General features: G+C 41.9%; 1 protein-coding gene across 4 annotated transcripts in view; it reads right to left on the reverse strand.

Moving 5' to 3' along the window:
- Positions 1-347: 347 nt before the first annotated feature.
- chchd3a (coiled-coil-helix-coiled-coil-helix domain containing 3a) overlaps positions 348-13,088 on the reverse strand; it is a 63,023-nt gene continuing 50,282 nt past the window's right edge. For all 4 annotated transcript variants that reach the window (XM_034218850.1, XM_034218849.1, XM_034218848.1 and 1 more), the window contains 2 exons: positions 4,098-4,233; positions 348-978 (listed from right to left, as the gene is read on the reverse strand). In XM_034218850.1, coding sequence (XP_034074741.1) covers positions 955-978; positions 4,098-4,233 — 160 coding nt within the window. In that variant the 3' untranslated portion in view covers positions 348-954. The remainder of the gene's footprint in view (positions 979-4,097; positions 4,234-13,088) is intronic.

A 13,088-nucleotide genomic window follows, 5' to 3' on the forward strand; every position in this document is an offset into this window, starting at 1 on the left:
AGTAGAAGGAACGAGGGATAGCGAGGGGATGAGGAGGAGGTAGAGATCCCTGCGTTTTCACTGAAAAGCTGCAGCACACCAAGGATTCATACTAAATCACAACATGCAAAAAGAAAGAGAGCAAAACAGAAAGAAAGATAGATTACGAGCAGAACATCTGGGACAGATATTTCCACCCCGCTGCAGTCCCCCTCTCCTGGGCTCATTCACAAAATGTCATCGTGACAACACGAGGGCTGCGCATCCATCAAAGACGTACAATGCTTGCTGTAATTAGCATAAAACACACTCGCACGTGGGAGAGACAGAGCCAGCTGAATATTTATGGAGAAAAAGTTCAACAACAGTTACTGCATAGTTTCGTCTTTTATTACTTCTGATCAGACATTGTCACAAGTGTTGGTCTGGATGAACGCTCAACATGCTGATGGTTACATTATTAACATTACATGAAGAAGAAACAGATGTGCAGAAGTGTGGAGGGAAGTGCAATAGGAGCAGGAAAACAATGAATTGTGGACAACAACATCGACATTTATTATTATTTCCTATCAGTGCTGAAGTGGGAGGGGATTGATCCAAGTGGTTTGAGGTGGTTTGCTTTCTTGTGATCGTTCTGGTTCATTTTTACAGTCCTTCCAGCGGGAATAGCTCAGTCGCTGCTGTTTCTACTAAATGGAAGACAGTGTCAGTGCCTCCATACTTACTCACAGGAGAGATAGACAGAAGGTAAGAGAGGGGTAAGTGTCTATTTCTCTATCAGGGTGCTGTGTTCGGTGCCTGTGGTCTGGTTTGGCTCGGGTCGGTTCTCCACAGGGTTTTTGAGGGTGGGTGTCTTGGTGCTGACTCATACCTCACTTCCTCCACTCCGGTTTGGTCTGTTTGACAGTCGGTCGATAATCAGTAATCCCACACAATAAACTTTTCATTGCTTTCTGTGTCTCTCTCTCCGTCTTAGCCCCCTGTTCTTAACTTGTTCTGCAGAGAAAAACAGAAAGAAAAGTGCATTAGAGAGACATAAAAAAAACATTTTAATAGACAAACCAACCAAGAGAAGGATATTATGTCCCACTGGAGACACAAGACGGAGAGAGGGAGGCTTGAGAGTGCAGTAGAAGGGTGGAGGATTGAGTGAGTTGGAGAAGTGGAGAAAAGACCCGAGGGCAGTGGATTCCATGTTAGCGATAAGTGCAGCCACAAATCCCCAGCACTCCCTGTCAATAACCATTTGAACTGGCCTATTGCAGCTAGGGCCACTGCATGAAAAGTGCCTGAGAGGAAACTCTGGGAAAGAAAGAAAAGAAGGACCAGGAACAAGGGACATGAGGAAGAGAGTAACCTGGACAGGAAGTGAGAAAGAGAAATGTCTTCTTCCTTACCGACCAACTTAATAGTGGCATGAGATAAATAACGTTTCATTTCTGTTTATTTAGTGCACTAATGATCTTCCCAAACTCCACTGTAAAAAGCTAGACTTTGAAGATATGAGTAATTCCAGTTTAAAGGAAATGGGCCTTATTTGTTATCATTTCTATGTATCTACAATGTCAAAGGGCTGAGAATGGGGAACACAATTACATCAGATAACTTTAATATGGTATATCTTCTGAGCTTAGGGATGATCGGAACTACTCTTCTGTACAATACAGAACTGTTATGGTTGTTTACAACAGACACTTTTCACATTATTTTACGTGTGACTCACCTAGACTAACCTTATTGTGTGTTTCTTATTGCAATATCAACATGTTGAGTGACTAACTGTTTAAAATAAAAGTAAAAGGACAAATTCAATCAGTACATTTGATATACTTTATCAAGAGTGATTTTGATTATGATTGAAAATAATGAATGCCTTGGAGTTATATGCAGTTTTGGCAGCCAGGTCTTTTTCCACTTTGATCCTTTTGCAAGCACAACGCCCTCTGAAACCCCAAACAGGGCTCTCGTGGGCCCTGAGAGAGTAAAAAGGAGATGGAAGGGTCAGTCTAAAAAATGAAGTGGAGAAGGAAAAGATAGGGAGCAGGGGGCGGTCATGCGGCGAGAATATGGAATGAGGAGGCAAGCAGTGGATGAGAGATCGTCTTCCATGATAAACTCTTATTCACAGAGCGAGAGAGAAAGAGAGACTTTATCTGTCCTTCCACTGCCTCTTGCTCACTGTATGCTATCTGGACCTGTTAAGTGCTGAATGCATTAGAAATGTGACTGGGGCTGATGGGATGGAGGGTTGGACGGAGGCAGTGAAGGAGGGGCAGTGACAGGGCAAAGAGGGCACTGAAAGAGAGCGAAAGTGGGTCTAAATGTTATCACTGACTGGAGATAAGAGCGCTAATTATCAGTGACAAAGGCTGGGGGTGACCACGCCTGTCTTTGGATGACTTTAGTTCAGGGTTCAATATAAAAAAAACTAAGATTTAGGGAGATTTGGGTTTTTATCCCCAACAAGATGCAATCTTTGACGTCTCCATCTTTACCCATGGTGAAGCAGCTTTTAGTGGAATTTAAGATTTGAAGAGGAAGGACGAAGAAGGTGAAAGAGATTTTGCTGAAAACTGGATGACCTATGTTATCAAGAGTCTTTGACAAAAAAGGAGAGGAGATAAGACGTGTTTTTGAGGCCACGTTTGGATCTTGTGACCTTCAGAGGTCAAAGTCACGTCCTTTGACATTTGTTCTCAGAGCAGCTTCCTGCTGGGCTCTGATAAAGCTGTGTAAACATCCTAATCACCAACCACCATCAGCTACTATCCATTCCTACTTCATTCCTTCCCCGTTTTGTCAGCTTTGTAACTCTGCATAATATTCCTTTAAATCCTTATCATAGAACTCCTATTTTTCTGCACCTAATGACGTTAAAAGCAAGTCTTACACAGATAAGCGCAGACGAACAGGAGTGTGCTGTGATTGCCTCGGGGTGATAAACACAAGCGGATTAACATATCGTCGCAGGCTTGCTTCCAAACAATTTACAAGATCATAACAGCATCCGGACTGTGAACGCACCCTTGCTGAATCTTGACGAGGCTACAGGTAGTCTGTGATAAACGCACACGCACACACATCCACAAAATGAATAAAACATTGTGTAATTTACATGATGTATAGCTTAAAAATCTGCTTGCATCTTACTTTCAGATCTAATACTAATACCCACGAGAGTGAGGGATAGACAAAAAAAACAACTCAGTTTTCCTCATTTCACAATGCAATTGTAAAAAAAATCTAATAGAAAAGCTCTATGAATGTAAATTGAGCATTTTGGGGGCAAAGTGATGTTACATATTGCAAAGTGAGGGAGGGGGAATCAAGTTAATCTCAACCTGAGTGACATTACTATTACCATACAGTGTGTGACCGTGGGAGACGGAGGGCGGGAAAACATTTGCACTTGGCAATGAACGGAGAGAGGACAATGGTATCCAACTAGCAGAAGCTACTCCCTTGGTCTTATTACATTAAAACACACACAGAGACAGTCAAGGGAACGCCTGTGTCAGCAGGTATCATGGAAATACACCAGAAGGTTTAAAGTGGCTATTTAGAGTGAGCTTTATTCAGGCGCCAGTCGCCCAGCGGAAATGATATTCTCCTGTCTAAAAGCCAGGAGCCAGTACATGTAAATGGATGCTAGCGTGTATGTGTGTATTACAATAATTAATTTAGACATTTAAAAAGGGAATGGCTTCTCAACTGTAGCTACCGTACACATCTATGGGCCCAATGACGTATGGTGTAACTAACACGCACATGGGGCTACTTTGTAATACACACATCGATTCAACTGAAAGCTACACCAAAGGATCAGGAGGCGCTACAACTTACATATCATCTGTCCATGAGGGTGCATGTACATACTTGTCATTCTTATCAGACAGAAAAAAACATGTTAATTTGGAGGGGTTTATAATTATAACGTTTTATGTATTTTCCTCACGTGCAAAGTACAGTCGCACAGAAAGACACGCTCATTTATCTAACAAGCATGCAACACACAACAAAACATGCATATGCAAAAGATGCTAGCTTAGTGTATGAAATGATGTTTACATGAGATAAGACCTACAATAAATGAGATTAGTTCAGTAAACACGTACCTGTTTAGTGTTGTTGACACACTGTAGGTAAAGGGTTGCTATGTTGGAGCAGTTGAGGGTTTTCCCGACGTTCTCCTTGTAGCACGCCAGGATCTGGCCCTGCAGGTCTGCACACACAGGGTACGTCTCATAGCGCCTGCGGGGGGGGGGTGGGAGAAGGGGAGAGAAATAGTGTGAAAACGGAAAATATGGTGTTAAAATTGAGGGCAGGGTGCTGCAAAAAAAGTGTGATGGGATAAAGGTGAAGGGGAAGGATAAAAGCGTAAGAAAGGGCAGAGATAAATGTGTGAGTTAGAGTCAAACGTGGACTGAAAATGAAGGGATATGTGTAAGGATGGGCAATTCAGAAAGACTGACAGAATACGTATGAGCTATAGAAATAAAAAACAAGAGAAGAGGATTACAGACATATTATGGGCTTGGTGGATGGTCATTTATCTCAAGAGAGTCCATGCCCTAAAAAGGAGGTTGATCTGCGCTGCATGAAACACAAACTAACTCTGCAAATCAATGCATAATGCAGAGAAAACAACAAAGAGCATCGGTTTATTCTCAACATGCAACAACCCTTAGTTGCTACAAAGTGCTGATGATAATGATGATGAGGTCGAAATGACCGGAAAGCTAAGTATACACTCCTTTAAATTAGTCTCTGTTCTTATGTCTTACCGCTAAGACACGCTTTAAAAAGGCCTCACGGACAAGAGTATTGATCCCCTACTGGCTAGTAGTAAATCCATCCATTGATTCAGAAAGGCTGCCTGAAAGAGTGAACCATTTACAGACTGCATTGCTGTCACCTTGGAGTGGTCTAAATGGCAAATTCAATCTTTCAGCTTCCACAAGGAGGTTGTTGTTGTATATTGTGAATGCTAATATGTCTGCTTACAAGCCACACATCACTAGCTTAGCACACCCAGGTCTGTCCTTGAGGTCTGTTACAGCTTCAGTGCTGCCGTCTTAGCTGATCCAGCTGCTGGCCCTTCTAATGGGAAATGCAACGCTAAACTTCAGCGCATTTAAATGGGACTCTTATGTTATATCTATGCAATAGTTGGATCCTTTATCTAATCTAAGTAGTGGGATGTACCACCAGCGCTGGTGCCTACCCCAGTGTTAACTGCTTTTGTCTGTCTCTTCCCACACCTCGTAAAAATCCATAATGACGACACATGTGCATGCTAGGGCTATTATGCTAATGGCGGTGTCATCGTTTTGTTCACACCAGTGCTCAGGACACTCCATCTGCCTCACTAAACGGAGCGCATGGGTGTGAAAGAGAAAGGGAATTTGCCCGTCAGCGACTCCGGAGATCTCAAAGGAATATTGGGGGTGAATCCGAGCCCCTGTAGTCAGAATCAGATGTTTGATTTGCCCCCTGGAGTGAGAAATTACCCTCCCGTTGGATACAAAGCAGGAGATTGGTAGCATGGGTCATTACCCAGGGTGCAATGCAGCAGGAAGCGGGTGCAGTGTGTGCATGTGTACATATGTGCATCACCACATGGTCATATTTGTTAAGGGGGCCGGAAAAATCGATAGTCCTTGTAAATCCATGTTAGTGGCAAATTGGATGTGCTCTCCATATTTTCAACTGTAATGTGATGAATCAATATACCTCATCATTCCCCATCAAAAACAATGCTCAGAGGCAAACAGAGTAACACATATTATATCTGGAGCTAGTAAGGAACACTTCAAAAGATAGAAATGGTTAATTGGGACACACTCTTGTTGGCTTTTTGCTTAGATGAGGAGATCAATATCAGTCTTCTAAATCTGAAGCTACATCAGCTTAGTTTAGTCTCAGACTGGGACCAATGTGATCCTTAAGGTCGCTGGTAGACCAATTTTCTCACCTATCGACAGAGCCATATACATGTAAGGCTTTTCTAAATATGTTGTGGTTGTACAGTAACTACTTTGTTTACTGTAGAGACATTAGAGTGATATCCGTCTTCTCATCTAACCCTCAGTAAGAAAGTGAAAAAGCATATTTCCCCAAAAGTTGTTTGATTCCTCGTTATGTCTTATCACTTTGAGCGCAGACTGGAACATAACGCTGTTGGGCGTGTGGATAAGGTTCTGCATTTGCTGATCCATTGGGGAGAAACTCAGTCATTTGCTAGGAGGCATGACAAGGCCATTGCTCTGCGTCGGGGTATTGAACGATGACAGCAGTGCTAGCAGAAATCGCTGCCATCCTATTCCTATGGATCCTGGCGCTCATTTATTACACCGCCTATGGGCATCTACAGGGACGAGCGGAGCCACATACACCCACTAATTACTTTCTTAAGCGTTCGCGTTAATACCAGGTGCATCCTGCTGATACAAACCACAGTGTTTATCACCAGTAATGGCCTCAGAGAGAGAAAAGAGGACAGAGGAAGGGAGAGAGGAAGAGGGTGAGGGGGGTTGATAGAAAGAGCATTTCTTGATGAGGAAGAAGACAGTGGTACTTCTATTTTTGCGTGCTCTCTGCAGGGAGACACTGGTTGAGTTTATCATGGAGACAATAACACTGTCACATACACTCTGTGGCGGCACGCTGCATCCTCCATCATCTATCATTAAGATTAACATTAAGTTCCTGCAGCCAACCACAACCACAGAGCTGCTGGGGAATGACTGCAGCCCCCCCCCCTCAGTTTTACATTAGGTGCCCTCATATCATTAACTATAGTGTGAAGGCTGTAGTGCTATGCAGCAGGGTGAGCAGATGCAAACACGATATGCATGTCATTTCAGGTTATAAACCACAGCCACTACAACATGACCAGTGTTTTGTTTTTCTAATCAGTTATCCCAGAATAGCAAGTCAGGGCAATATACATATCAATAACTGAATACACATCGGATTCTTCTACTGTGGGAATCATAGTGTGTGCTTAATAAATAAAGTCAAAAACATCAATCATCCAGTTCCTGTAACCTGAGGAGTAAGGCGTTCATAAACATCAAGACTGTATCACTCCAGAAGCAAAACCAATTTTTTTTTAATTTTTTTTTTTTATAGCTATATTTAAATGATTTACAGGAAATGAAGCCCTGGTTTGGTCTTAAGTTAGATTCCTGTGAACACGTTGTGATATTTTTGAGTCTGTTATTGGTAGAGAAGGACTCAATGATCACAGAGAAAAGGCTGAAAAACAGAATTATATTGCGGCAGAGCTCATTTCTTTCTTATTTCCTGACCCCTGCGAATTAATCTCATGACCCAACATAGGGATATAAGCCCTACTGGCGACACTCCCGCTGCGTATAGATTATTGTACACCTTTAAAGATGCAGCCATTGCCAATCAATTCCTCCACACTTTGTCTCTCCCATTTTACCATCTCTATCTTCCCTATATTCCCTCCCTTATCCCCAAGAGGTTCATGGGATATTTAATAAAACTGCATGTAGCGGGAGACACTGAAACAAATAGAGACATCCAGCCAGATATAACTGGTTATTATTTTCCCTATATGTGTGTGTGTCTGTGTGTGTGCTGCACCCCTGTACCCCAGAGACAGTCAATCTAAACAGTCATATAGGGGTCTCGCCTCGTGCCATCAGTAGAAGTAAAGATCTCTATAACAACACCTCATGAACCCCACCCCCACCACACACATATACACCAAGTAAATCCCTATTGCTTTGATCCGCTGATAGGAATGAAATGGCGGTTGCTTTAGATATGTACTTTACAGGTACTCTGCGACATAAATAACAACGGGAAGGAAGGGAGACAACAAGAAGGAGAAGAAAAAGGACAGGGAGGCAGATATGAGTAAGACTGGACTTCATTCTGTATATTTTATATTTAGATGTCATTTAATATGCTATTCCTTATCCTACTTTTAAATGTGGTTAGCTGTCATTATGCCCTTGTTTATAAACAGTCTTTCACTGTCAACATGTGTATATTTGACTTTTTAGTTCCGTTTTATTTTCCATTTTGAGATGTTTGTATTTTATGTTAATGTTTGTTTATTTTCTACTCTTTACTTTCACATTATGTGCAATGCCTTCTACATCAATAAAGCAAATATGATCTTATCTTAAGACAGAGAGGTGTGTTTGTGAGAAAGGCTGCAGAAAAAAAGAGCGATGTAGGAGAAGCAGACGAAGAGCCTCTGCGAAACACTCTAGGCACTCTGCTCACTTCCTTTGTGAAGTTCTCCTTAAGGAGGGAACAGGAAACGAGGTTGAGAGGAGGGGCAGAAATGATATGAGAGGGTGAACGTGTCCCATTTAACATGTAATAAGGCAGAACAGATTACCTGCTCACTCCCTCTCACTGTCTCCCTCCCTCCTCAAGGTGTCCCTATATCATTTAATTCAATCCCTTCTTTCAAGCCCCCCCCCCCCCCGCTGCACGACTCAGCACATTTCCATATTCCGATAGCTTTATGGCTACAGCTCCATTTGTCAAAGAACGTATTGACTGCAAGTTGGGGGACGACTGTATTGAGATCGATGTTGGGATTTTCATACAATATGCATGTGTTATGCCAATAAACTGGGCAAGGAACAGTGTCAGTACATTTTTCACACTAACCTATATTGACCATGACTACCATCTGCTGTGACAATGTAGAGCTAGTGCAGTGAAATGACATTCATAGATCTCCGTTAGGGGAAAACATGCTTCAATAGTTGAACAAAGTGTGAGGCACATCTGGAAACATGTACGCTCATCTGTCATCATTTGAGGTGCATTATAAATCCGAACAAAGACACGCAGATAGACACGCAGGCATGCCGACAAACAGACTATGTCCATTCCCTGGATAGCAACTGTCCTTACAAAAAGAAATATTTAATGTCTCCAGAGAATTGTGTAAAACTTTTCAATCCAACTGCAAGTTTCAGTATTTTTCTTCATAACATATTGGCATGGCAAGCACTGGATGGGCAATAGCACATAGGCTTTAGCTACATCCAGCTACATTTACATAAACAAACTAAGTGTGCTTTTATAGTGTACTGTAACTCCATAAAACCTTTTTCATTCAACGAGGGAGCAGCTTGGTGGAATTCTTCATACAAATTGCTCTTCATACAAACTGCTCCAGAATAAGTAAACAAGATTACCCGCTCCACCCGTGTTTAAAACCTGACAGTCTTTGATACTTGGTGTTTTGTTTATTACCAAATAAATATGTAGATTCAATACATTTCTCTACCTTCTCAACATTACTCAAAATGTTTTCAAAGATGTATTGATGGATTGCATGAATCTTTAACAATAAATACAAAATTGATGCAACAGAGTTGTTGCAGCGGATTCTGGAAAGTTTCTGCTTTTCTCTTTACATTTTTTTTTTCAAGCACTCCTAACCCAGAAGCCATTTGTTGAGCTGCTACAGGACCTTACTAATGGACTTCTCATTCTATTATGATTTAAAAGCCCTTGCCAACATAGGTAGCCATTTTATGTCTGATTTGGTCATATTTCACACATGTTGCCAGTATTTAACACACACACACACACACACACACAGTGGGCATGTAAACAAATGCATAATGCTGCGCTATACCTTGTGGCCTCACCCAGTTGCATAGCGACACTTATTGTTTAGCTAGAACTAGCTATCTGATCGATATGGACATAAACGCGAGTGAAGTCTAATCTGACGGGAGAGAGAGATCAGCTGCTGCTGACGAGTCGACACGCAGCTCTGCATGATCACCTGCAGCGGTGAGCGGACAAAACACACACCAGGTTAGAATATCACACATAGCTATTTTAATGACCTCTCAAACTACCTAAACTAGTTATAGATATGTTTAGTTCTACTGTCGGGTCACTCATTACTACTGGATTCGTCAGCTGCATGATACTGGCGGGCTGTCAGGAGAGGGAGAGAGCGCTCCGTCTATTATTCCCGTGTTATTGTAAATTACTGTACACTTTTGAATAGTTAATCTACTATAATATCGAATCATATCAATTTGTTTTAAAGCTCAATAAATAACAAAGAAGACCTTTGACCGGCACTTTTCAAATTTAACAGACATGTTGACCGGCACAAAAATATTCACACACACACACACACACACACACACACACACACACACACACACACACACACACACACAACACACACACACACACACACACAACACACACACACACACACACACACACACACACACACACACACACACACACACACACACACCACACACACACACACACACACACACACACACACACACACACACACACACACACACACACACACACACACACACACACACACACACACACACACACACACACACACACACACACACACACACACACACACACACACACAATAGTGCAGCTCGAGACAGTATGGATTACCCTTGCTTGCCACCAGATTGAGTTCCCAATCACCATGTTCTCTATTTATCATCATTTGGGTCCACTTAGGGGTTAATAGGGTTAAGGGGTGGGTGCCGGTTACCCCTTAAAAAGCCCTCATGTTCTCTCTAGTTAAGGCAGGCGTCAGTACCGAGGGGGGTAAATAAATACAAATGATCCAGTTAAGGAGACAAATGACACACATTTCGCTCACGCTGCTTTTTAAAAGCAGACCTGAGTGACCCCCTGCAGTGAAATCCATCAGCATGGGTAAGAGATTGAATGAGGGAGAAAGGGAGAGAGAGGAAGGGAATAAAAGAGAGAGAATCAAGACAAGCATCTGGGATAAAATAATGCAAAAGAATGGAGGGAGAGAGTGTGAGCAGAAAGCGAGGGAGGCAAAACAAGACAATAACAAAGATGGGAGTGAGCGAGAGAGATTTCAATTAAGACAGAAAACACTGTTCGTAAGTGAGCAGTGAGGGAGACAAAGAAGGATGAGTGTGTTAGAGAGTGTGTGTCCTTTCTGACCCTTCTTATTCACTCTAATACAAGGGACTGGTGGCTTTAAGCAGAGGAGGACGAACAAGATTATTCACAAACAAATGCTGGTAAAAGATGTACCGATTCAGCTATTCTAATTAGTCAAAGACATCTTTAAAAACAACGTTCATCCAAAACAGAGACTGGCACTGCTTTGTGATCGGTAAACATGAAGTGCTGTCACTTTCTTCCTGTTCCATCACTCCGGCCACTGTGCTTTTCACTATATGAAAAATCCCTGAAGAATACAAAAAAAAGGAATGAAAGTTGTGAGTGGTTTAACCAACCATTTCCAATGCTCTAAAGTCACTGAATCAGCCACTAAAAGGTGTGTGTGTGTGTGCGCCCACACAGGGATTGTGTGGATTGTGTGTGCTTTTTGCAGCCAGCACAGTGAAGCTCTTAAGGCCGATAGAAGAGGTTTTTAAAGCAGTTATTGACTTCTGTCTCTTCAGCTGACCACCATCGTGTCCCTGCACCTGCGTTGCCTAGCTACAGAATTAAGGTTCGCCCTCACCTGACAGAGGGGTCAACGCACTCCTCAGTCTTGCCTGCCTCACAGACTTCACAGAAAAACATCTCTGCCAATACGACTGGAGTGCTTTGCAAAAACTTTCCTTCTAAATGAATCCCCGTCATTTTTTAATAATTAATAAAAAGTTAATTAAACATCAATAAATCATTACTTCATTAATTTTGGGACATTTATTGGCTTAAACAAACGGGAGCACTGCCAAGAAAATGGAATTGCTTTACACTTTATTTAGATATTAAGGCAGTAGGGTGGAAGCCTTCTGGATTTCCCCCAGCGTATTTATCCCCTTCAGTAATGTGAAGGATAAAACAAATGCAACAGTCTTGCAATGCTTCTTTGCAGGAACTTGTGTTGGATTGCATTAGGTTGCACAGGATTTACAGGTTTTGTGTCCATGTCTTTTTTGCAAGAAGCAATGGTTTGTACAACATTTAAATAAATGTGTGAAAAAATGTTCACTATAGGAACCAAGTTGTGAACTCAGTGGAGACTAGGTTTAATGCATCACTGTCGATGTGTTGGAGTTATCTTTATTACATGATCATGTGTTGTAGGCCATGCTACTGAGTTAATCATTGAATTTGTTTAAAGACATATTTGTACCATGAATGTACACGTGTCGGTTTGCAGCATGTTATCTAGCATAGGGTCCTGTAACATGTGATTATATAAGGTCAGAAAGAATAGTGTTGCGAACCAAAGTATAGGAATTCCTTTAGAGAATACATGTTTGAAATATGCAGCATTTTATACTCAACAAGCAGCATTCACTCCTAAGGTTGTGGCAACATTGTGAAATGTATTAAAGCAGATAAAATAAAGTGATTAATAATGTTTATGGTTATAAGGGGTCTAAAGAGGAATGAGTGGGATCTACTTTCTCTCACATGCTACGGAGGAGAAAACAGACAGGTGTGGTCTCTTGACCCTGAGCTGAAGGAAAACAACGAGCCATTCAACAAGTTTTGCTCCACGCCTCCTCATTCCACCGCATGAGCGGTGAGATGAAGCGACAACTGTATGGCTGCTGTTATTGTCAACTGGATAAAATAAAAAAAAGATGTATTCAAAAGAACTACAAAATAAACAACAGACAAAGGGAGTGAGTGTGTAGCCTGCGGGAGGAGAGGAGTGACAGTGAAGTGACAGACTAAAATTAGATGTTATTCTCTATGGCCCACTGTATAGGGGGGAACTAAAAAACGCTCAGCTTGGACACACACACATGCACTCTCAATCACAAGTAGAAAAGCATGAAAACAGTCTTTTATGATCGTATCACAAATGCCACCATCAAGGCTGAAAGCTAAGAGGAATCCAACTTTGTGTGACCTAAGAAGGGAGACATAGAGATGATGGTCTCAATCCTTCAGTATTACACATTCACAGATACAATGTCCCGGTTTCTTCTCAATCCTGTAGGGACCCTGAACCAACAGTGACCAGCTTCAACAAAGAAGCCCAAAGCGCCACCAAAGGTTAACACTGACAGGAGCTTTAGGACCACTTTTATTTCATTCCCCATCCCATCTTTTCGCATAATCTCACATCCATCATTTTCCTCCATGCC

This window comes from Gymnodraco acuticeps, unplaced genomic scaffold (assembly GCF_902827175.1).
Source record: "Gymnodraco acuticeps unplaced genomic scaffold, fGymAcu1.1, whole genome shotgun sequence".
Taxonomy (NCBI): domain Eukaryota; kingdom Metazoa; phylum Chordata; class Actinopteri; order Perciformes; family Bathydraconidae; genus Gymnodraco; species Gymnodraco acuticeps.